This window comes from Cebus imitator, unplaced genomic scaffold, assembly GCF_001604975.1.
Source record: "Cebus imitator isolate Cc_AM_T3 unplaced genomic scaffold, Cebus_imitator-1.0 Scaffold130, whole genome shotgun sequence".
Lineage (NCBI taxonomy): Eukaryota > Metazoa > Chordata > Mammalia > Primates > Cebidae > Cebus > Cebus imitator.
The window spans coordinates 4,580,709-4,606,511 of NW_016107445.1; the positions used below are offsets into that span (position 1 = coordinate 4,580,709).

At 35.9% G+C, this 25,803-nt stretch overlaps 1 protein-coding gene and 3 pseudogenes across 8 annotated transcripts in view; 1 reads left to right on the forward strand and 3 right to left on the reverse strand.

Annotated features, from left to right (window-relative positions):
• The window catches only part of CEP85L (centrosomal protein 85 like), a 239,290-nt gene that overhangs the window by 173,716 nt on the left and 39,771 nt on the right, over window positions 1–25,803 (forward strand). For all 7 annotated transcript variants that reach the window (XM_017541076.2, XM_017541077.2, XM_037742954.1 and 4 more), the window contains 2 exons: window positions 2,632–2,753; window positions 11,393–11,510. In XM_017541076.2, the coding sequence (XP_017396565.1) occupies window positions 2,632–2,753; window positions 11,393–11,510 (240 nt within the window). The remainder of the gene's footprint in view (window positions 1–2,631; window positions 2,754–11,392; window positions 11,511–25,803) is intronic.
• Window positions 15,822–16,510, reverse strand: LOC108312901 (annotated as a pseudogene). The gene has a single exon (XR_005202231.1). The product of XR_005202231.1 is annotated as a ubiquitin-conjugating enzyme E2 variant 1-like (transcript).
• Window positions 20,323–22,213, reverse strand: LOC108312900 (annotated as a pseudogene).
• LOC119473063 lies at window positions 20,323–24,068 on the reverse strand (annotated as a pseudogene).

Below are 25,803 nucleotides of genomic sequence, written 5' to 3' on the forward strand. Positions count from 1 at the left end.
AAAAAAAAAAAAAAAAAAGAATGACAAGGCAAAACGGAGAAAAAGAATTCAGTCAACTGAGAATAAAACCTTTTTATAGCAAAACAAGGTCTAAGAAAAGAAAAACATAAAGGTCTTTTAAATATGCCTGTAACTTGGATATCCACTTTTAATTAAGCTGAGTACTCTTTAAGAAAATTATTTTTTTTTAATAGTAAGTGGAGTATATTTATAAAACAATGCAAATACCATTTGAAATTAGGAAGCATTTCCCATTTTTATTCATAAAATTATTGATCCGAATTGCAAAAGTAGATTTATCAGCCACAGGTAACAAAACAGGAAATGAAATGTTCCCGAGATGTTCTGAAAAATTCCAAAGAAATACACACTAGCCTAAAAATCTAAACCATAGTTAAACCGTAGTAGCACAACAAGTTATATTTATTCCTGCATTTTCTCACTAAGTTCTTCCTTGTATTTGCCTTTCTCTTTTCCAACTTGTCAAGACTTGGCTTTGCGTTCAAGAATTTTTTTTCCAATCCTTGTCCAGTTTTAGCCTAATAACCACCACCTTGCTCAGGTGAATGCCCACATGGATGGTTGTGCTGTTGACCTTCTTCCACTCCACCCACTGGTTGTAGATGACATATTTCTTTCTGTACACCTGGACTACCTTGCTAATTTGCTGCCCCCTTTGTAGTGTCCTCGAACTACCTGGACCTCATCGTCTTTTCAGATGGACATGAAGCAGACATTGTACTTCTGCCACTGCTCTTTGGAGAGCAGGGATGACATGATCTTCCTGCACATGTACGAGGGGACATCGAAGTGATGTTTTTGGTTTTTGCTGCAGTCCGAGGTCACAAAGGGATTGAACTTCATGGTGACCCTCCGGCTGCCAGAGGCCTCAAGAAAATTCTTTTAATGTCCTTGTTACTCAACATAAGCTGTGCCAAGTAGCCAAAATTTCTGGCTTTCAAATTTTACTAAAGTCTCAGAGAAAGGAAATCCAAGGTGGCTTGTGAAGGGGAAGAGAATCAACATAATAGCAAAGGTCAGACCAGAAAGAACTCATTCCCTAAGCCAAGATTGAATCCTGGCCACCATTATAAAATGGCAGAGGCTAAACAAAGCATTGCCATGTGGTTACATGTCATGCTCCCAAGGAGGTAAAACAAGATGAAGGCCTGCACAAAGTTTGCTATGGACCATGCAGAAAGACATGCAAAAGCATGACTACAGCTCAAGATGAACCTCACAAATTCTTTGTGATAATTAAAACTTTCCAGAGACTATAAATAATTCCTGGCCTAGTAAAACTTTTTTTTGCGGGGGGAGGGTGGGGTGGGAGGAAGCTTGCTTAAAAGTTAACTCCTACCTAGTGGAGAAAAGAAAGCAAGCTTAAAGTGCAGGACTGTGTTAATGGCTGACAGGGTAGGGAAAAGGAAAAAATGTTTAAAGTGTAGGGTTGGAAAGATGCCTGGAAGAAGCAGCTCATATTCTTTGCCAATGGGCTCCTCCAACAGGGGAGAAACTTAGGAGCCTCCAGTTCGCCCGTCCATCTGAAAAAAAAAAAAGGAAAAGGCTGACATTCCCAATCCCTGGGAGTGACGTGGGTTGGATAGGAGGCATAATTTTCTCTACCCTCAGAAGTCTGAGAGCGAAAAAGACTTAGAAGTAAAAGGAAGAAAGATTTTTTAGTTTGCTTGTTAGACTCACCCTTTTTCATGTCCCCGTATGGGCCACCAAAAGAGGAAAAAACCAGGTTCTTGTCACACAACCAGGAAGGTTCATGGACACATTGAAGGGTGATTAGAGAGGAATTTGTTGGGCAGAAAGGAAAAAAGCAAAAAAAAAAAAAGTCTCACCAAAGTAACATGGAGTCCTGCTAACAGGCCCTCTACCTCGCAGATTGATTCCCAGGTTACCACATGAGCTGAAGAGAGCAGGCTGTTCCCCTGCATAACACAGGAATCCACCGTGGCTCCACCTATTTCCCACAGTGTGTGTGTTGGACTCCAGTCCACTGTGGGCATCCCAGACAAGCCCTGGGCAGATTTCCTTATCTGCACAAAGGCATCTGATGTGGGCATTTGTGGGGTGGGCCAGAGATTCTCCAAGGACCCCTTTTTATCTGCCTAGGCATTTGGTTGTCTCACTACTTTGTGAAAGTATTTGTGATTTTGAAATTTTAACGTAAGTAAATGATGATGTGATACATGTCAACTCAAAATCTGAATATTATAGATACTGCTTTTATTTTCTTGTGCAAAGTCTCCCTCCTGCTAATGTTTGTCTAGTTAAGCCATGGCACATTCCTTTATTGTATTACTCCCTTAGAGATTAAGCCCATTTTCAGAAAACTTCCACAAGGTAATGGGAATAAGAGCTGATGTGGTGTTTATAATTGGCCAGGATAAACGTTCTGTTGTCATTAATTCTTCGTTAGACTTGTACATGTCCCTTAGAGCTTCCTTGAAATTGTCCAAGTTATGTTGTATTCACAGTGTGATTTCTGAGAGTATTAAAAAAAATCAAAGAGGGAATTCGCTATTTTTTAATGTAAATGATTGGGAAAAGATTAAATGGTATATAAATATTTTCTTTAAATACTTTTAATATACTAATAGCATAAACATGTTTGTGCAGGTTTTAACTGGATCATCTCGTCAAAGTTATTCACCTTCTGGCTATCAGGATTTCAGTAAGTGGGAATCAATGTTGAAAATAAAAGAAGGACTTCTAAGGCAGAAAGAAATTGTAATTGATCGGTGAGTCTATTTTAAAATTATTAAATATTTCAGGCCTACAGAAATTAAGATTAATGAAACAATTAGCTGTGTGTTCACTGCATAGAATTTAAAATCTAGAACCGTAATTATGTATTCATTGATGGCATATCTCTGCCCCTCCTCAATCCCAATCCTTTCAAGAACTACTATCAGAACTGTTGGTTGGTTTGTTTATCTGTCATCCCTCCTATTCACTTTAATGAATTATTTCATTATTTGGAAACTCCCCTCTGTCTTTTCTGTACATGTAGCAGGTTAGCTGCAATGCTAATGAGCTATTAGAGCTACAAGACAGTGTTTTTGTTTTACCCTTGAGAACTATCCAATTGGAAAGGTACTTTAAAGCAGTCATTTCCTTTAATGGATGCTAGGTCTGAAGCCACAGAAACTACAAAAATGACAACTGTTTAAAATGAAATGATTTACAGTTAAGAATTATAGCAGTTTTGGTGGACATTCCAAAATGTTTAAGGGTTTGAGTACCTAAGCTCTGGAAAAAAAATCATTTATACTTAATAGGCAGTCTCCTGAGTATTGTGAGCAGTAAACCTTCATGTCACGTAATTATATTTTCTTTAATGTATATTGGTTCTACATCATTTATGTATGCTCTTGGGATAATTAAATCTGTTGTGTATGACGGTAATTGGGAAATAATTCCAGGAGGCTTTTTTTCTTAATCAATGTTCTTAATTACTTATTTTCATGTGCTTGCATAGGTTAACACAGTAGGTGTTTTGGCCTTAAAATTCTATTTAGTATAGTTGAAATTTCATAAGGTTTTGCTTAGAAATTTAGCAATGTTAATGAAGATCTACTGGAATATAAACTAGACCGTAGACATTTGGGCTTTCTTATTCTCCATTACATTCCCCCAATTGTTTTCTTTTTCTTTTTTTTCTTTTCTTTTTTTTGAGACAGAGTCTTGCTCTCTCCCCAGGTTGGAGTGCATGGTGCCATCTCAGCTCACTGTAACCTTCGCCTCCCAGCTCAAGCAATTCTTGTGACTTTGCCTCTAGATAAGCTGGGATTACAGGGCACCACCATACCTGGCTAAGTTTTGTATTTTTAGTGAAGAGTCAGAGCTTTGCCATGTTGGCCAAGCTTGTCTTGAACTACGGGCCTCAAGTGATCTGCCTGCCTCGGTCTCCCGGAGTGCTAGGATTACAGACGTGAGCCACCATGCGCAGCCTATTCCCAACATTTTGAGGAGAGCCTGGCACATTGTTTATGCTTAAAATTTGATACTTCCATACTTGATAAATGAAGGATTGTGGAAGAGAGTTTTAATTGATTTTAGGAAAAAGTTACTTAAAAATATTAGTTGTTTTTAGTATAAGTGAATGTTATGTATGAATAAGTACAGGCCCAGTTGGATATGTATTTTTAATATTTATGATTTAATATACTTACAATTTTATATACTTGAAATTAATACTTTTTAAAAACAGACTAAAATTCAGTTTTATTTATATGAATTTGCCCTCCCACAAACAATAGAAATCAATTGGCTTTTATTTTTTTGAATACCATTCCATTGGATATAAGTTAATAGAAAATATAGAAAATTATTGACATAATCTAATAAAATATATATTTCTCAATTGTGTATACTGTAGAAGCAGACTAAGGAATAATTCAAAATAAGTTGCTCAGTTGGTTAATTCTTCAGCTAGGCTTATTTATGCATCTATGGTAGCAGGTGGGGGCTGGGTGGCCTAAGATGGGCCACAGCAAGATGGCTTATCTTACTCCATGTGTTCTGTCATCCTCTAGCAGGCCAGCCTGGGTGTGTTTGAGTGGTGGCTGGGGTGGGATTCTAAAAAAGAATGAAGCATACGAAGTCTCTTGAGGCTTAGACTCAGAAATGTCCCAACATCACTTCTATTATATTCTGTTAGTCACTAAGCCAGTAGTAGTAGACTTCACTTTTGGACAGTAGAAACAGCATCATGTTGACAGGAGGTATTAGCAATATAGGGAGGGTAATAATTGAGGCATTTTTAATAAATATTCTATACCTAGTATCTTAAATAATCTTTGGTTTCTTTATGAGTTTATTAAAAAGTTTTTGATAATTAGTGCATCTGATATTGTATAAAACAGAAGAAAAACTAGCAGCTTTTGTTTCTAAAGCAGCATAACCATCATTTAAAAATAAAAATCTTTGTATATGAAAATTTCTATTATATATATATATAGTGCTTAAATTAGAACCAAATATATGACGTTTCTGTTTTTGAAGAAGCAGATTAGAGTAATGGCCTTTAAAATGTTGATGACACATGTAGAGGCTATTTCAGAGACAGACTTCATGGGATTTGACGTCCAGATGAATGGAATTGAGAGGAAAGCTGCTGAACTTTTTACTTTGGGATATGGTGTCAATGATACCTTTCAAATCATTTGACTAAAAAATTCTATGTTGTATATTACGTCTGAAAATATCAGGTTACCTGAAATTACATGAGAAAAAAATGTGTTTTTTCATACTGCATATAACTTTTGTAGTAGAAGCCTGGATTATTAGGTTAAAGCAGAGAAAATGGAAAAAATAACTGCTATAGAAACTGTTTCTAAATGTTCCCCATCTAATGAGAAAAAGCATTTAGATTAACTTCAAGAACAATTCAGAAAAAAAAGAAACCAGGTTTCTCTTTCTTTTTATTTGCCACTATAACCATTTAGGTGATTGAGTAAAGTGCTTGACCTTTTGCACTTCCATCTCCTTAACTGCCTGGGTAAAGGAGTTTTACTACTTAAACAAAAATGAAGTTTTTTGAAAGTTTATCTCATAGAAGTAGAGATTGGAAAAGTGGTTACTAGATTCTGGGAAGGGTAGGGGGAGGTAGCGGATACAGAGAGGTTGGTTAATGGATAGAAAGTTACAGTTAGATAGAAGTTCTGGTGTTCTATAGCACTGTAGGGTAACTAGTAAACAATACTTGTATTTTTTTTTCAAATAGCTAGAAGGGAGTAGTAATTTGAATGTTAACAGCCCAAAGAAATGATAAATGTTTGAGGTGATGGTTATGCTAATTACCCTGATTTGATCATTATATATTGTATACATGTATCTAAATACACATTGTACCCATAGATATGAGTTATGTCAAGGTAAAAATATATATTTTCAGAACATTTTTAAATAGATAGAAATAAAATTGGTTTTGTATCCTGCAATCTAACCTCACTAATTAGTTCAAGTAGGTATTTTGTTTTGTAGATTCAGTAGGATTATCTACATAGACAATCATGATGTTCATGATTAAAGATGGATTTACTTTTTCTTTTTCAATACAGTCCTTTTATTTATTTTTAGTCTTCAGTCTTTTACCATTAAGGGTGATGTTTAGCTGTTTTTCATAGTTGCATTTTTTAGATTGTGGGAATTCCTTCTATTCTAGGTAGCTGATGAACTTTCAGATGTAAAACCTACCATGGAATTCCTGGGATAGACGCCATTTGTTATGATGTATTTTCCTTTTATATATCTTTGGATTCTATTTGATATATTTTTGTTAAGAATTTTTACATTTATATTCACAAGAGATATTGGTCTGCATTTTTCTTTTCTTGTATTTATCTGATTTAGATATTGCTCAGGCTGGCCTCATAGAGTTGGGAATTATTCACTGCTTTTTGGGACACATTGTGTACAACAGGTCTTTTTATTTCCTAAACTTTCAGCAGAATTATTCAGTGAAGACTTCTGCCCCTAAATTTTTCTTTATTGGAAGGTCAACTACACATTCAATTTCTGTATATAGGGCTATTTAAATACTTTAGAAATTCTACTTTGAGTTTCATTTGTTCTTCTTTTTCTAACTTCTCTTTTTTTGTTTTTGAGACAGAGTTTTACTTTTTTTTTTGTTTTTTGTCTGAGACATAGTCTTGCTCTGTCACCCAAGCTGGAGTGCAATGGCATGATCTTGGCTCACTGCAACCTCCTCTGGGTTCAAGCAATTCTCCTGCCTCAGCCTCCCGAGTAGCTGGGATTACGGGTGCAATCCACCACACCCAGCTAATTTTTGTATTTTTAGTGGATACGGGGTTTCACCATGTTGGCCAGGCTGGTCTTGAACTCCTGACTTTGTGATCTACCCGCGTTGGCCTCCCAAAGTGCTGAGATTACAGGTGTGAGCCACCACACCCGGCCCTTCTTTTTCTAACTTCTTAAATTGGAGGCTGAGATAATTTGAGAGCTTTCTTCTTTTCTGGTATAGGCAGTTAGTATAATAAATTTCTAAGTTCTTATTTACCAATCTTTTAAAATTTTAATTCATTTGGTTTTCATTTTTGTTCACTTCAAAATACTTAGTTTATCTTTCGATTTCTTCGTTGAACCTCAGGGTATTTATGGTTACTTTACATAGTTTACAAATATTTCAGGATTTTCTAGAGTTCTGTCTGTAATTCTTCTCTGATTTAATTTCACTGTGGTCAGAGAATATATTCTATATGAATTGAGTTCTTTTAAATTTGTTGGTGCTTGTTTTATGATTCAGAAGATCATTTACTTTAGTAAGTGTTTCAGGTATCTTGAGAAGGATGTGTATTCTGCTTTTGACTTTTGTGGGGAGTATTCTAGAAACTCCTTTTAGGGCAAATCAGATGATAGTGTTTTTGTCTTTTATATTCTCCTGATTTTCTGTCTACTTGTTCTATTAACATCAATTATTGAAATCCAGGTGTTAAAATATCCAATTATAATTGTGGATTTGTCTGTTTCTCTGCTTTTCTATCAGTTTTGTCCTTCACGTATTTAGACGCTGCACTCTTAGGCCCAAATGTCATGGCTTCTTAATGAATTGACCCTTTTATTATTATTAAGTTATAATTTTTGTCCCTGGTAGCATTCTCTGCTCTAACAATCTGCTTTGGCCTGGCAAGATGGTGCACATCTGTAATCCCAACACCAAGAGGTTGAGTGGGAAGATCACTTAAGGCCAGGAGTTTGAGACCAGCCTGGGCAATGTAGAGAGATTTCACCTCTACAAAAAAATTAATTAATTAATTAATTTAAAAAATTAGCTGGGCATGGTGGATCCTATATGTAGTCCCAGCTGTTTGGAAAGCTGAGACAGGAAGATGGCTTGAGCCCAGGAGTTCAAGGCTGCAGTAAGCTGCAATCACACTACTTCCTTCCAGCCTGAGTGACAGAGCAATGCCCTGTCTCTAAAATAGAAAAAAATTAATATTAGTCTGCTTTGACTAATATTAATATAGTTACTCTAGCTCTCTTTTGATTATTTTTAGCACTGGTTTTCCTCCTTTTACTTTTAACCTGTTTGTGTTCTTATGTTCAGAATGATTTTCTTTCTTGTAGATGGTATATAGTTAGGTCCTACTTTTTATACATTTTGACAATGTCTGCCTTTTGACCTGGAGTATCTAAACCATTTACATGTTGTGATTATTGATATGGTCACGTTTAAATTTCCTATATTCCTATTTGTTGTTTTATTTTTCTTTTTTTTTGAGACGGAGTCTTGCTCTGTTGCCCAGGCTGGAGTGCAATGACACGATCTCTGCTCACTGCAACCTCCGCCTCCTGGGTTCAAGCCATTCTCCTGCTGCAGCCTCCCAGGTAGCTGGGACTACAGGCATGCATCACCACTCCCGGCTAATTTTTGTGTTTTTAGTAGAGATGGGGTTTCACCATGCTGGTCAGGCTGGTCTGCACTCCTGACCTCATATGATTCACCCACCTTGGCCTCCCAAAGTGCTGGGATTACACATGGGAGCCACCGTGCCCGGCCTTGTTATTTTTTTTCTAATTGTCCCATCTGTTCTTTGTTCCCTTTTGCCTTCTCTTGAACTGAGTATTTTTTATAATTCCCATTGTCTCTTTTATTGGAATATTAGCTACTACTCTGTTATATTGTTACAATGATTGCTTTAGAGTTCATAATACAATTCTTTAAAGTATAGCAGTCTGTCTTCAAGTAATTCATGTATAATGTGTGTAAGAAAAGTATAGTTCCTTTTTTTTTTTTTATCTTCTAGCCTTTGAGCTATTTTGTCATACATTCTATATCTACAAAGGTTATACAACCTGGATATAAATTATATTTTTTGTCTCTCATTACATAATTTACGATCACTTAATGAGATTTAAATAATAAGAAAAATATCTTATGTATTTGGCCATGTGGTTATCATTTCTGGCATTCTTCTTTCTTTTCTGTAAATTCAGGTTTTCACCTGGCATATCGTTCTTTTGCCTGAAAGGTGTTCCTTTATCATTTCTTGTAGTTGAAGTCTGGGGTTGATGAATTCTTTCAGCTTTTAAGTGTCCAAAAAAGGTATTTATTTCACCTTTAAAAAACTATTTTCCATGAGTAAAGTATTAAAGGTTAATGGGTTTTTTGTATGATCTTTGTGTTGTTTTTAAATTTTTCCTTACGTCAAAAATTTTAGGTTGAGAGCTTTTAAATTGTAGTACTTAAAATACTTCTTTGTCTTATTGATTGCATTATCTTTGTCTCCTTGAATGGATTTATCTTTTTTCCTTCTGGCTGCTTTTAAGATTTTATCACTGTAAACTATTTAGATGTACCTTGGGTTAGTTGTCTTCATCTTCTATTTGAGACTCACTGGGCTTCTTGAATCTGTGGGAGTATAGTTATCAGATTTGGAAAAATTCTGGCCTGATTTCTTCAAATATTTTTTCTGCCCCCTCCTCCCACCCCCTGCACCTTCTTCCTTCCTTTGTAGGGATTCCAATTATACATATATTTGGCCTCTTATGATAATCTCACAGCTCACTGAGCTTTTTTATTTGTTTGTTCTTTTTTTTCTCTATGTGTTTCTTTTTGGATAGTTTCTATTGCTGTTTTTAAATTCACTGTACTTTTGTGCTGTAATGTCTAATCTTTTAATCACCATTCAGTATGTTGTCTTGTATGTCTCTACTTCATATGTTCATTCTTTCTTCTCCTTAAACATATGAATATAATAACTGATTTACTATCCTTGTCTATTCTAACATCTATGTCCGTTCTAGCTCATTTTCAGTTGATTGGATTTTATTATTATGAGTTATATTTTTCTGTACTACTGATAATTTTTTGATGCCAGGCACTATGAATTTTAACTTGTTTTTGATGTAACATTTTTGTATTCCTGAGCTTTATTCTGGGAATCAGTTTTTGTTTTTAAGTTTTGTACTTTTAAGTTTTGTTAGGTGGCATTAGAGCTGTTTTATAAAGGGGTTTTGCCCCATTGAAACAAGACTTCTCTTATAAACCTTGGGTTTCTCAGCTTCAGCACTGTTGATTTTTTGGATCAGATTTAATTGTTGAGGGTCACTATCCTGTTCATTGTAGTCATTTAGTAGTATCTCTGGCTTCTACTCACTAGATGCCAGGAACATTCTGCCCCAATTGTGAAAATCAAAAATGTCTATGGATGTTGCTAAATATTCACTGGTTTCAAAATTGTCCCCATTTGAGAATTGCTGATGCCCTGGGAATCATGAAGCTTTTTATTTTGGCCTTTGGGAATAGCTAGTAATTCCAAGGCACCCTGAAGCACTGTTCCCTCTAATCTTTTTTTGGTTGTGCTTCCACTCTACACACACCTTCAGAAGTTTCCTCATGTCTGTATTAATTAGCATTCAACCGAATGCCCAAGAGTCATCCAGCACTGTGAACTAACTACAGTTGCCTTGGTTCCCCAGATTCTCAGCTTTGTCTCTTCAATTCAGGGAGACCATCATTCCTGTGCCGGGGCTTGAAAACACTCCCAGCCAGTCATAGGGCCCACCTCATTAGTTACCTATCTTTAAGAGATTACTGTTCTCAGTTGCCTGTTGGTCAAAGCCTTGAGAGCCTTCACTTCCTATATTTTGTCTTTTTAAAAAAATTTTTTGAGGCAGGAGGGCAAAACTAGTCCCTGCCTGCTACTCCATCTTGGCTGGACAAGGAAGGTTTTTTGTTTTTGTTTTTTTCTTTTTGTAGAGCTTTAAATTATTTGAAAAGTTTTATATGACTAATCTCTTCTAACTTATCTCCTATTTAGTGTTTTATATATGGGTTTTCTTAAAGGTTAGCAAATTAAAAAAAAAATGATTCCAAGAGAAACAAGGTCTTTTGATTCAGCCAGAAACATATAACCTACTTGTTCCAAAAGTTACTTTGTAAGTAATTTTGGAAAACATCAAGCTATTTGCTTACTCATACTATTTTTTTTATTCTTTAAAACCTCTCCTTCAAAACTTCATTGAGACTTACTAAACTTTTAAAGATGAGAGATACTGCATACAAAGCTCTTAGCATCATGCCTGACACAAAACAGTTTTAAAGCTTATAAGCATACATATTTACAGAAATTAAAAAACTTGCTTAAGCAAGCTGTGAGTTGTTTGAAGAAAGCAAGGTGTGACTGTTATAATCTACAAGGAATATTCTATAAAAGACTACGTTGTAGCAGTACTCTACAGTATAAATTTTTACCTAATCCATATGTGGTATTTGTTTTAAAGAGGTTTCCTATTATGATTTTTAAATTGATAATACTTTTAAATTCTAATGTAAAATTATTAGGCTACTTAATGTTCTTCTTTCTATTAGAAAAGTATTACTCATAATGTGACCTTAATTTGTGTTTTGCAGGCAGAAGCAACAAATTACCCACCTGCATGAGAGGATAAGGGATAATGAATTATGGGCTCAACATGCCATGTTAGGACATTATATAAATTGTGAGGATTCTTATGTGCCTAGTTTGGAGGTAAGATTGTAGAGAATTTTGCAGTTGTCTTCGTAGTAAAGCTTGTGTTAATAATATACTTATCTTGTAATATAAGGAAATTTTAAATCAACTTAATGTATTCACATGACTTACACTTATTTGTATATATGTTAAAAGGTGTCCACCTACAGCCTTCCATCTGTCCAGATTGCACACCCCTCTCTACACACATACAGGAACTACTGTCAGTTTCTGGTGTATCCTTCTGGAGTTGATGTATATCACAAGCAGATACAAGTGTGTTTTATCCTTCTTCTACATTTAAAAACTATAAGAATTGTACATTATCTGGCACCTTTTTTTCTTTATATTATATAAAAATTATATAAAACATAATGATTGTTTTCCTATCATTACTTAGATAACACCCCTTTCCTTTGGTTTTGTAGCTGTGTAATTTTCCATTTTATGGAGATAGCATAATTTATTCTACCTGTCCCCTACTCATCAAAATTTGAGTTGTAAGTTAAATTTCCAGAAGTTAAATTTCTAGGTGTTGTATGAGTTTGTGATTTTTACTGTTACTGTCAAATTGCTCTCTAGGAGAACAGTGTAATAAAAACCCTTACTGTCCCACTGCTCAACCCTCAGCCATGCTAACAGAGTGTGTTATTAAACTTCTGGATTTTTGCCCTTCTAGTAGTAGGTCTTATATAAAAGACAGGTGGGATTTATCTCCGTATGGTCATATGGTTTTAATATGTATTTCTCTTAAGAGTAATGTTATATTTCTTTTTATAAATTTAAGGACCCATTCATATTTCTTTTTCTGTGAATTGTCTTTTCATATCCTTTGCTCTTACCATGAAATCTGATTCTAATGAGTATTTTATAAATGCATCTCACTTTTACAAATGAGCCTATTTAACCAAACAGTGACATCTACTGTGCTAAATTTTGATGCTACAAAAATGAAAAATAGTTGCTGCTTTCATGGATCTCAAAACTTACAGAGAGAGAGACCATATAGGAAAACAAGTTTGTCTATTCCTTCTAAATTTATTTGCATTCACTGTTGGTTAGACAGTAAATGGAAATGGAAATGAATAGAAATGTATGAAAAAATGTAAATGAATAGGAATGTAAATGAGGTTAATTTTGCCCGTAAGGAGAATATAGTCTAATTGGAACACAGATACAGAGTCTGTGAGGCCTGATAACAAAATTTATATGACTGCAATGGCTACGTTCCCTAATTATTACCCATTTTTTTTTAAAAGGGCTTTCCTTAAACATTATTTGCATTTTTTAAAAAATGTAAACTTTATATTGGTTTGTTTATTTTGAAAAGAAAACAGAAAGACTGTTGGCATACTTATTGGGATCTAAAGTGAGGCCTGATAATTTTGTGGTGGTATATACTTATATTTGTGGATTTTTGGTGGTGGTGGTATTCTCTTCATTAGGCCTTTATTCCAATATTTTAAGTTAAGTAGAATTGTTTCCTTTATTATATCTTTAAACGTATTGTTTATAAATACTAGAGACATTGGTATATTAAAATCAGAAAATATTGACGAGAAAATAACTGTCGGATTTACTTGAGGCCAGAGGCACTTAACATAGAGATTCCAACTTGCTTTTTATACTTTAGTTATGAATACTTCAGAATTGACTTTTTATAATTTGGTCTCATCTTGGACTTCTAGCACATGATAGCAAGGCTTTATAGTGCACTACTGAGAATTAATAGCATACAGATATTTGAAAACGGTATTTCTATACTATGGAAGTAGTGTATCTTGGTTTGATAACAGCATTTTAGTAGAACCATTCAGTTTCTCTTTAACATTCTGTCATTCTGAATAAAGGCTTTACTTTAATTATATAATTATCATATGACTGAAAGCATGTAAAAAACAGGTATCTAAAAGATGAAGTAGATGTTCTTTTGACACAGCTTCAGGCCAGTAGAGGGCTCTCCAAGTCAGTGTGCAAGGACAAATAAAAATATTAATATTTGGAAGAGTATGTAAGAGAGGTTGTTAAAAATTATAGTAGTATTTTGAAGTATGTGAGGAATTGAAATATTGTTGAGAAATCTGATTTTAAAAGATGAGAGCAATTCATAAAAGAGAATACAAGGAAAATCTTAAATACTAAATGGGTATGATAAATAATATGAGATAAACTTTTATCAGTAGATAGATACAGAGAGCCAATAAAATGGTGAGTCTTAAAAGAAACAACAGATGATAATAAAATATTTCTTTAGCGAAGGTTTTTTGTTTTTTACCTTGGATCTTTGAATGATTTAATTTTTTATGCATAGCATTTTGTATAGGCACGTTTTTCCGATCCGTAACATATTCATCCTAATTCTATAGACACTAGACAAAGAAAATTATGCTTTTAACAATAATTATTAAAATTAATGTGTGTTTGAGTAAATAAGTAAAATAAAATTAACATTTTAAATGAATTTATAGATGGAAAACTTATTCTTAAGAAGTAACGTCTATTTGCTTATTAAAAATTTGACTGACCTTACAATCAAGATGACCTTGGAAGTAGATATCACTCAGTCTTATAGGTAGAGAATGAGAATCATGTCTTTATTCTACAATCCAAACTTTCTGGATGGTTTTAATGGTAGATTGGTAAAACTGGGGAGTAGTTTGTATTTCTGTTTGTACTTAAATTTCCATCTGTGGTTAAGAGGCCTTTGTGGAAAAAATAAAATATGAAGGACCCTTTTTCTTTCGTTAATTGAAGAAAGAGGCCTCTTCTTTCCATATGTATGTGTGCCTTGAAAAGACCAACCAAATAATAATTACTATTAAGTTTCATTGATGCATTATTTCTTTTCTTTCCATTTTATTCTTTTTCTTTCCATTTATTTTTTTTTCTATTTATTTTTTCTTCAATTTTTTTGTTTCTACCACCAAATCTGTACTAATGAACATTGAGTCCCACCATTACAAATGAGCATCTTCAACAAAACATCAAACATCAAATGTGTTAAATTCTGGGGACACAAAAGCAAAGAATGATTTCTGCCTTTATGGAACTCAAACCCTACACAGAGAGTATAATAAAAATTAGCTATCCGTTTCCTTAAAAATTGTTTATCTTAACTATAGATAAGTTTCCATTTATGCTGCAGCAATAGAAATGTGAATGAAGCTCTTTTTGCCCTCAAGGAATGTGTAGTCTAATGGAGAATACAGAAGATAGTTGCAGTGTGGTGATTCCCACAGGGGTTATGTGTGAAGTGCTATAGTTCCCCAGCTGTGAACACAGAAACTGGTTTTCCAAAGTCCTGGCCAGGCTTCCCATAGGAAGTGATAATCCAGTTTGAGAACTTGATGAACTAAATGAATTGAGCAAGGTGAAGGGGGTGAATAAATAGTATTTGAGGCATAGTGTATACCATGTGGAGAGGCTTAAAGGAATGAGGAGAAATATAATGCATTTGGAAAATGCAAATTATTCTGTATGGATGAAATGTAATATAAGAGAAAGATAGTGGTAAATATATGGTTGAAGAGATAAGCAAGGGCCAAGTGATACCAGTGATCTGAGGTGTAAAGGTTTGCTTAGGACTGGCTCAGTTTATGCCTGATGTGCTAATAAATTTATTAATAGCTCTGTCTTTCACTTTACAATGTATCCTAGTTTGGTTACTCTGATGGCATAATAGAGATTAGATTTAAGTTAGCTATTACTAGAGGCAGGGAAGCCATCAGAAACCTGTCTCTGTAGTCCAAAAGTTACGTGAACATTTGAATTTTAAAACTATAGTGGTCAGAATGAGAAGACTGTTGTTTAAACATCTAGATGACCAAGCCATGGTAACATGGGCCAGATTTAATGACATATTTAATGTGGTGAGAGAATGATTGCCTAGTTTGAGATGGAGACAATTGATTTGTTTATGGAGATTACTACATTAAGGATCGGCTTAGAGGAGAAAAATGAGCTAAACTTACACCTTACACATTGTAAATTTGGAGTTGAAGTGAAGAATGAGGGGGTATTTGTGGGTGCAGGTCTGAACCAGAGATAAGAGGTTAGATGTTGTCAGTCTAGGTAGCCTTGGGCATGATCCGGTATTTGAGGAAGGGTTGTGCAGTGAGAGGAAAATGGGATCCAGAACTAGAGACAGGGAACAGCAGCATTTTAGAAGGTAGCAGAAGAGCACAACTTGGGAAGCGACCTGGGGGAAGTTGTTACAGAAAGGAAAGCAAGCAAGCAAGGCTTTTTCCACAGAAAGGGAACAGTTATATAAAACTCAGAGAAGGCAGATAAAGGCTGAAAAGATGTTACTAAATGTAGAAATTAAAACATCTGGCCTCAGATTTTTTTTTTTTTTTGTTATAGCACAACTTATATATTTCAAATGGACAAAAAGTTAGTATCATTTACAGTATCTTAAGATAAATTTCCTTTGAATGGGAGCTTCCTTTCCAGTACTTTGAGGTCTACAAGACGTAATTAGAAAATTTACTACTGTGGAAAATGAAGACTGCTTAAATCGAATGGGGGGGGAAGGGAAGGGCCTGTGGTTTTTCTTTTTGATTAATTGCTGTAACACTGTCCTTCAGGCGGCTGAGGGAGTTTCTTATTTTCTTTAGACATCATTGACGCCGAAGCTCTTGCAGGACAACTTTGATGCTATATGAATTCTGCCATTTTGCTAGCACTGATATGGCTCTTGGGTCCACCACTGCATTAGAACCATTAACTCCATTCATATTAATTTTTGTTACAAATCTTACAAAGGGGGGTGCTTCTGGGTATTTAGGTCCACATTCTATTTTAAGGCTGTATATTCGGTTTTCATAAATTGTTCTTGGAGGCCCAATTATCATCCCTGTCCATCTTGTAAGTGTCATGTCTTCGTCATCTTCTAGACCCCAGCTAACTGTGCCATCTCCTACTCCTTTCTGGCCTTCTTTGAGTTCTTCCAACAGTCAGAAATTGCGAGGGACTTTTACTCCCGAGCCCGTGGTGGCTGCCATCTTGTGTCGCTCCTCAGATTTTTTTTTTCTGTATGATTAAGTTCACATAGAGTTTCACCTACAGCTTGTCTTGCTACAAAACACATTTCTGTGGTGCAAATTTGCTCATACACAGTTGGTATAGGAGAATGATGTCTGCTTCATTTTCTAGATTGGTTCGTAAGTGCTTTCCCCCAGGTTCCCAGGTGAGTGGAGTTACAGTATTGTGAATAAAATTAAAATATTTGGCCAGCAAAGCAAAAGGCTTAGGATTACTTAACACATCAGCAGTAGGTTTTTCCAACTTACATAAGAAAATTGTAGAAGAGTACCTGCCCTTGGGGTGCTCTTCCTTAACAGGTGCACTTCCTTCTTTATAGACTTTCAGTTCATGGCAGGTTATGTTCCCTTATACTCCAACTGCATGGCAACCCCTGTATCACAGTCTACCTATATCATCTGAAAACCCATCAGACCTCTAATTAAAGCGCCACCAGCATTTTGACTCTGTGTGTGTGTGTGTGTGTGTGTGTGTGTGTGTGTGTGTGGTTTTTAAATATCACTGTGACCACCTGTTCAGACTGTCCCAAGTTATCTCCTGAGTCACTGTTTTTGTTAGTGCTCTAGTTAAAATTGCTTGGGTTTGAATGGACTGTTTTTAATCCTATTTGTCCCATATGCGCTATTATTTTTAGTGCATGATTTTCCAGGAATGTCCATATTGTATTATAATGGAAGCACCTGTGTTAACTTTTTAAAAATTTATGAACTTTACTTTTTAGAGCAGCTTTAGGTTCACTACAAAATTGAATGGGAAGTACCAAGATTTTCCGTATCCTCTGTATCTTCACACATGTGCAACCTTCCCCACTGTCAACATTTCGTACCTTAGGGTACGTTATTTGCAATTAGTGAACCTATACTGATACACAATTAACACTCAAAAGCCCATGTTTATGTTAGGGTTCACTCCTGGTGTTGTAAATTCTAAGGGTTTTGACAAATTAATAATGACATGTATCCACCATTATAGTATCATGCATAGTAGTTTCACTACCCTAACAATTTTCTGTGCTCTGCCTGTTCAACCCGTTGGACCCTTAGCAACCACTGAACTTGTTATTTTCTCTATAGTTTTGCCCTTCCCAGAATATCATGTAATTGCAATCGTATAGTATATGCTAGTCAGACCATCTCTTTTTAAGCTGGCTTCTTTCACTTAGTAGTATGCATTTAAGTTTCCTCTATCTTTTCATGGCTTGATAGTTCTTTTTTTTTTTTAGTACTGAATAATGTTCCNTGACAGAGTCTCACTCTGTTGCCCAGGCTGGAGTACAGAGGCGTGATCTTGGCTCACTGTAACCTCTGCCTCCTGGGTTCAAGTGATTCTGCCTCAGCCTCCTGAGTAGCTGGGGTTACAGGTGCATGCCACCACACCCAGCTAATTTTTGTATTTTTAGTAGAGACGGGGTTCCACCATGTTGGCCAGGCTGGTCTCTAACTCCTGACCTCATGATCTCCTCACTTTTGGGGTTCCACCATGTTGGCCAGGCTGGTCTCTAACTCCTGACCTCATGATCTCCTCACTTTGGCCTCTCACAGTGCTTGGATTACAGGCATAAGCCACTGTGCCCGGACCACCTGTGTTAACTCCTTAACAATTTATGAACTTAATATTTTAGAGCAGTTTTAGGCTCACTAAAAAATTGAATGGAAAGTACCAAGATTTCCCATATCCTCCATATCCTTGCACATGTACAATGTTGACCTACAGCTATCCTGATTATTTCCAAGTTTTGCCAATTATGAGTAAAGCTGCTATAGTGATATAGGAAAAACCAAAGATGCATTTTTCCCACTGTCTACTCTACTCAGCACGATACTTCTGATACCACGTGTGTGGTATGTGTTTCCCTACAGAGCAAGCAGTCAGTTCTGTATATTCTCCAGCAGACACCATGTGGGTATTTGTCTTCTGATTTAATTCTGACACTGTATGTGTAGAGATAGTGTCAAAATACACAGATTGAGGCTTCATATGACAAGACTGCCCTCCACTTCAGATCCCAATTGCAAGTTTCAGATGCTTCTTACTAACTGGCTATAAATCAGAGTTCACAAAACCCCCTCCCTGGGTTTGATTAACTTACAGGAACTCAGAAATATTTTACTCACACTTACCCATTTGTTACAAAGGATATTAGAAAAGATACAGTTGAACAGCCAGATTGAAGGGATGCATAGGGGGAGGTATGAGATACGGAATACAGAGCTTCCATGCCATCTTCAGGGTGCCACCTTTCAGGAGGGAACTTCCACATATTCAACTATCTAGAAGTTCTGCGACCTTGTTGTTTTCGTTGTTGTTGTTGTTTTGTTGTTTTTATTTTTTTTAAATGGAATTGCCATTATGTAGGTATGATTGATTTTTTTTTTTTTTTTTTTTTTTTTTTTTTTTTTTTTTTTTTTTTTTTTTTTTTTTTTTTTTTTTTTTTTTTCGGGTTTGTTTTTTTTTTTTTTTTTTTTTTTTTTTTTTTTTGTTATGGAGTTTCGCTCTTGTTACCCAGGCTGGAGTGCAATGGCCTGATCTCTGCTCACTGTATCCTGGGTTCAAGCAATTTTCCTGCCTCAGCCTCCTGAGTAGCTGGGACTATAGGCATAAACCACCATACCCAGCTAATTTTTGTATTTTTAGTTAGAGACAGGGTTTCGCTAGGTTGGCCAGGCTGATCTTGAACTACTGGCCTCTGCCTGCCTTGGCCACCCAAAGTGCTGTGATTAGAAGCGTGAGCTACCACGCCCGGCTTATAACTTCTATATTTTGGATAACAGGCTTTTTTTTGTTTGTTTTTTAGATCAGATTTGTCTTTTACAAATAATTACTTTTGGTCTGTAGCTTGTTTTCTCATTCTCCTGCCATTGTTTTTTAATTTTAATGAAGTCCAGCTTATCAGTTCATCCTTTCATGGATTCGGAATTGATGTTATATTTAAAGAGTCATTGCCATAGCCAGGGTCAGCTAGGTTTTCTACTTTTTCTTTTCTTTCTTTTTTCTTTTTCTTTTTTTTTTTTTAGGAGTTTTATAGTTTTGTGTTTTACATTTAGTTCTGTGATGCATTTTGAATTAACTTTTGTAAAAAATACAAGGTCTGTGTCTAGATTCTTATTTTTTCTTTGCATGTGGATATCCAGTTGTTCAGCACCATTTGTTCAAACGGTGTTTTTTCCCCACTGTATTGCATTTGCTCCTTTGTTAAAGATCAGTTGACTATGTTTATGTGTCCCTATTTCTGAACTATTTTGCATTGATTAATTTGTATATTTTATCATTAATACCACACATTGTTTAGATTAATGTAGCTTTACTGTAAGTCTTGAAGTTGTGTGGTGCCAGTACTCCAACTTTGTTCTCCTTTAATATTGTGATAGCTATTCTGGTTCTTTTGTCTCTCCATATAAACTTAGAATCAATTCATTGGATCCACTAAGTAATGTGCTAGGATTTTGTTAGGGATTGTGTTGAATCTATAGATCAAATTGGAAAGAACTAACATGTTCACAATATGGAGTCTTCCTATCCATGAACATGAAATATTTAGTTCTTAGAACTTTTTAAAGCAGATTTTTATAGCTGCCTTCATATAGATCTTGAATATATGTTGTTAGATTTATGCCTATTTTATTTTTTGGTTGCTAATATAAATGGTAATAAATTTTTAATTTTTATATTTCATCTGTTTGTTGTTGACATAGTGAAAAATGATTGACTTTTGTGTTAATGTTGTATTACTGCCACCCTGCCATAATTAGTTCCAGGAAAGTGTTTTTTGTTTTTCACTCTTTCGAAGTTTAATTAAAAACACAATTTACAAATATTTAATATCTTGTGAAAAGTGTTTTTAAGTTAAGAATGAAAAAGTATGTACAGAATATATAATCAAATACTAGGCAGCCTCAACTCTCACCAGGTCCACACTCAGCAACATCTGTTTTTCTAGGCTCTTCAAGATCTTCTGTTAAATCTACAAAGTTGTTTTCCATGATGGAGGAAGGAATGGAAATCCCCATTGCTTTTCAAACTCCATACATAGTTACGATATCACCTAGAGTTACTTGCTGTGCAAGCTCTTTTAAGATTTTTGGTTATCTGTTCAGCAAGATGCATTGGAACCCAAAAGTCATCATACTGGGAGAGTGTCTGGTGTTCAAATGCTCATTGTGGGTATCCTGGAGCTCCCTGAGCAATTTGGTGGTCTCATCAAGTTTCGTTTAGAATACTTTAGCTTCTTCAAGAGTCAAAAACTTCAACTGGAGCAACAAAGTTTGTTACTGCTTTCAGAGTAGTGTAGTCCAAACATCCTGCCGTCTCTATTTCTGTAATCTCCATCTCTTTTGCTGTGTCAAGTGTCCTAGTATGGACTTCATTTTCAGGTGATGACATCTCCAACTCTTTATCTTTTTTTTTTTTTTTAAATGAATTGATTCTAAGTGAAGTGAAGGAATTCAACCAAGACATCTCCAACTCTTATAGGACCCTGGAATGCCCTCCTTTTGTTAAAACATCCAGTAAGCTATCTGTCATAACATATGGATAATCTTGGCGTGTGGTCAAAAATTCCTAGATACTGAAATTGCTTGGAAGATCAGAGTCTTCTCCATAGGCTGAATAGATTAAATCTGAATCATCCTTGCTGATATTTGTAAACTTGTAGTCATAATGTGGTACATAAGAACTCTAGGGTGCATAATTGAAATATAACACTGTGGTTACTTTGTACCTTTTATCCTCTTTGAACCCATGCAAAGTATTCACTTTGGACTGAAGTCTTCCAGTTGTCATTCCCAGTCTCACAGGGTAGTAGCCTGGCTTTCCTACAGTGGGATCCACAGGATGGAGAAGTTCTAATCTTCGTGTTCCATTTGGCTTTCTTCTTTCAAATTCCCATTGACTGTTAACAAGCTACCGGTCAGCTTTCCTCTAGATTCCTTCACAGTGTGGTCAAGCTGTGCCTGCTTTCTCTAAATTATTGCTTTTAAACTTATCTTTAAGCATATCTTCATCTTTCTTTTTATTTTCTTTGCTGAGACTCTCGAAGTCTTGTGCTTCGGCATCTCCAGAGTTCTCTCTCTCTCAGCCAGCAGTCTCTATGCTTTCCACTCTATGAGATGATGTTCTGTCTTTCTGCTTTCAAGTTTTTTGCAAGTCATCTATGAAGTCTGTGCTCTGCTTCAGGCTCTTAATTCTATCCTGGTTAAAAATTTTCATCCCTGAGTGCAACAGCTTCTTTGCAGCTTTATAATAAGTGGTCTTTTGTTTGTTGTAAATCATGGCATTAGTACATATTAGTTTGAAGTTATCTTTTAGTTGTTCTGTGGACCGATAGTCATTGTTCTTGATCTTTTCTTTCATGGTACTAAGATCCATTGGGTGTTTAATGATCGTGGAGTAGCCAGGAGCAATAAAATCAGTCACAGTAAATGAAAATAAAGCATTTGGGTCTTTTCTCTGCAGTTGTCTCATCAGTTGATTCAAGCTCTCAGGCTCCAGCTGGGTCTCATGCGCTGTCTTGTTAAGAGGGGCCTCATGCCACCCTGTGCACACCAACCCTCTGCATTGCAGCACAAGGTTTAGCAGGACCTGCTCCTACCCTCCAGCTTGCCTGGCCTGGACTAGAAGTGGCACCGCAAGGCCTGGGCCTGGTATGGGAGGTGGGCACCAGGGCCTGGTCGGACATGGGCAAGAAGCGTAAGTCAGACAAACACCTCTAATGAAGAGAAAGTGGAAAAGCCCCTGAAGCTGGTCCTCAAAGTGGGAGGGAAAGCAGTTACTGAGCTCTCCACAGGCAGTTCGGGGCAGTACTCCAACCTCTTCGAAGACAAAAATAATCATTACAAACACAAGGACAAAAAGCAGAAAAAGAGAAAGGACAGAAGCCAGTTCCGGGGGAAGAAAAGGAGAGAAAACATAGAATTGAGGATTAAAAGTAAGCGAGACCATGTGGAGAATGAGGCAGAAAAAGACTTCCAGTGTCATGCCCCTATGAGATTAGACTTGCCTCCTTAGAAGCCTCACGCAAGCTCTTTATCCAAACAAGAAGTACAATAGACACCCCTTCAAGATGTTTGTTTGTTTGAGACAGGTTATTGCTCTGTTGCCTAGGCTGGAGTGTATTGTACGTTCAGTCATAACTCACTGCAGCCTCCAACTCCTGGGTTCAAGCAATCCTTCTGCCTCAGCCTCTTGAGTAGGTGGGAGTACAGGCATGTGCCACCATGCCTGGCTAATTAAAAAAAAAAAAATTCTTTTTTTAGTAGAGGCAACGTCGCACTATGTTGCCCAGCCTTGTCTTGAACTACTGGGCTCAAGTGATCCTCCTGCTTTGGCCTCCCAAGGTGTTAGGATGACAGGCATGAGCAACTGCACCCAGCCAGGAATTTTTTTGTGTGGATTCTTTTTGACATTCTATAAAGATGATGATGTTATCTGTGAACAAAGTTTTATTTCTTATTTCCTTTCCAATCAGTATACTTTTTATTTACTCTTTTTGTTGTATTGCATTAGCTAGCACTTCCAGAATGATGTTGAAAAGCAGTAGTGAGAGGGGACATCCTTGCATGCTTTTTGATCTTGTGAGAAAGGTATATTGTTAACTATAGGTTTTTTGTATATGTTATTTATTAAATTGAAGATGCTCCCTTGTATTATTAGTTTGCTGAGAGTTTGTAATCATGAATGGGTATTGGATTTTGTCAAATGCATTTTCTCGATTTGACATAATCATGATTTTTCTTCTTTAGCCTGTTGGTGATGGAGCGCCTTAATTGATTTTCAAACATTGAACTTGCAGTTTCTTTTGTTTGGCTTATTTCAGATTTAATTATCTCTACTTTTTCTAGTTAATATTCTCTTTCTAATTTCCTAGGTAGAGGCTTAGATGATTTATTTTAGATTTTTTTCTTATATACGCATTCAGTGCTATAACAATTTCTAAGTACTGCTTTCACTGGATATCACAAATTTTGATAGGTTGTATTTTCTTTCCGATTTAGTTGAAGACATTTTTAAATTTCTTTTGAGATTTCCTCTCTAACTTAAATGCATATGTAGCAGTGTGTTATTTAATCTCCAGGTATTTTGGGATTTCCCAGCTGTCTTTCTGTTTTTGATTTCTAGTTTAATTCCACTATGGTCTGACAGCAGACATTGGATGATTTTTTATCTTTTTAATTTCTTAAGGTGTATCTTACGGCCCAAAGTGTTGTCTGTTTTGGTGAATGTTCCAGGTGAGCTTTAGATGAATATGTAATGCTGTTTTTGGATGAATAGTCTACATATGTCAGTTACAGTTAATTGATTGATGGGGCTGTTGTGATCAACTACATCCTTACTGATTTTCTGCTGTTGGATCTGTCCATTTCTTTTCTCTTTCCCTGCCTCCTTCCCTTTCCTCCCTTTTTTCTTTCCTTCCTTCCTTTCTCTCCCTCTTCTTTTTATTAGTAAATTGGGTCTCTCTGTGTTGCCCAGGGTGGTCTCAAACTCCTGGGCTCAAGCGATCCACCTGCCTTGGCCACTCACAGTGCTATATGTGTCCATTTCTCGTACACTTGTTAAAATCTCCGACTGTGTTAGTGGATTAATCTATTTCTTCTTGCAGTTGTATCAGTTTTTGTTTCATGTATTTTGATGCTTAGCTGTAGGGGTTTTTTTGGGCAATGTTCCACACTTTCTGTCTTTTATCATTTGTATTTATTTTTATTTTTTTCTAGATATGAGCATCTCACTATGTTGCCTAGGTTGGTCTCAAACTCCTGACCTTAAGTGATCCTCCTGCCTCAGTCTCCCAAAGTACTGGGATTATAGATATGAGCCTACCGTTGTGCAGTCATTTTAATTGAGCATTTTATATTGATCCATTTTTCTCTTTTTACTTTATCATACTTCTCTTCTTATATTCTTTAGTGGTTGTCCTACAGTTTTCATATACATTTGCAACTAATCGAAGTCTGCTGTCAAGTAACCCTATACACCTGAAGGTAGTGAAGTGTGCCTTATAATAAGTGCCATATAATAACAAAATACTTCTAATTCTTCCATCTTCCTTCTAATCCCTTGTATTATTGTTATCAGTCATTTCACTTATTTGTAAGCATACATAGGCACATATATACATGTACGCACAAATACACAGAAACATACATAAATGATTACATTGTTGGTGTTACTAAAAAACTGTCACTTCTTAGATCAATTAAGAATAAGAATAATAAAGATTTTAAAAATGTTATCTTCACTTATTTCTCCTCCAATGCTGTTGCTTTCTTTGTCTGGATCTGAGTTTCTGACCTATGCCATTTCGCATCTCTCTGAAGACTTTCAACATTTCTTGCAAAGCAGGTATATTGGCCACACAATCCTTCAATTTTTGTCTATGAAAGTCTTTCTCTTTCACTTTTGAAAGATAACTTCACAGTGTACAGCAACAGTCCCTAACCTTTTTGGCACCAGTGTCTGGTTTCAGGGAAGACAATTTTTCCACAGACCTGGGGAGAGGATGTAGTTTTGGGATGATTCAAGCACATTAAATTTATAGTATACTTTATTTCTATTATGATTAAATTTTAATATACAATGAAATAATTGAACAACTTGCCATAATGTAGAATCAGTGGGAGGCTGGAGCTTGTTTTCCTGCAACTAGACAGTCTTTTCTGGAAGTGCTGGGAGTCAGTGACATCCAAAGTCTGCTGCTTATGTGCATTCTACTCTGTAATCTCGTTTTGGTTGCTGTCACTGCAGAAACCTATTTCTACAGAATCTCTATTTCTCGTTTTGGTTGCTGTCACTGGTTCACAAAGATGGGATGTTGGAAATAGAAGCAGGCTTTTCAGTGCTTTTGTGGCAATCTCAGGATATTCTCCCTTGACTTTAATCCAGAGTGTATGGAGATTTGAAGTGGTCTCAGACATATTTTTAAGGCCACTGTCATTTGCAGTCTCGAGGAGTTGATTCTCTTCTAGTGTGGACAAAGTTGATTGAGCTGGCAATTTACAAATGGGTCGCAATTCATTTCATTTCCCATTTCAGGTTTTGTTTTGTTTTGTTTTTGTTTTTTTGTGGTTGGGAAGTAATGCTCAAACTTTTTAGAAAGCTGAGATAGCTGATCCATGTACCAGCTGGGAGAAAGAAGGCCCTGGCTCAGTCTGTTTCAACATCTCTGCTAATGTTTGAAACGTCAAAAATTCCAATGTTCACTCATTGCCCCCATAATACTAGTTTGGCTTTGAGTCCAGCCACTTTATCTGTTGACTTCAACACAGTTGTTATTTTC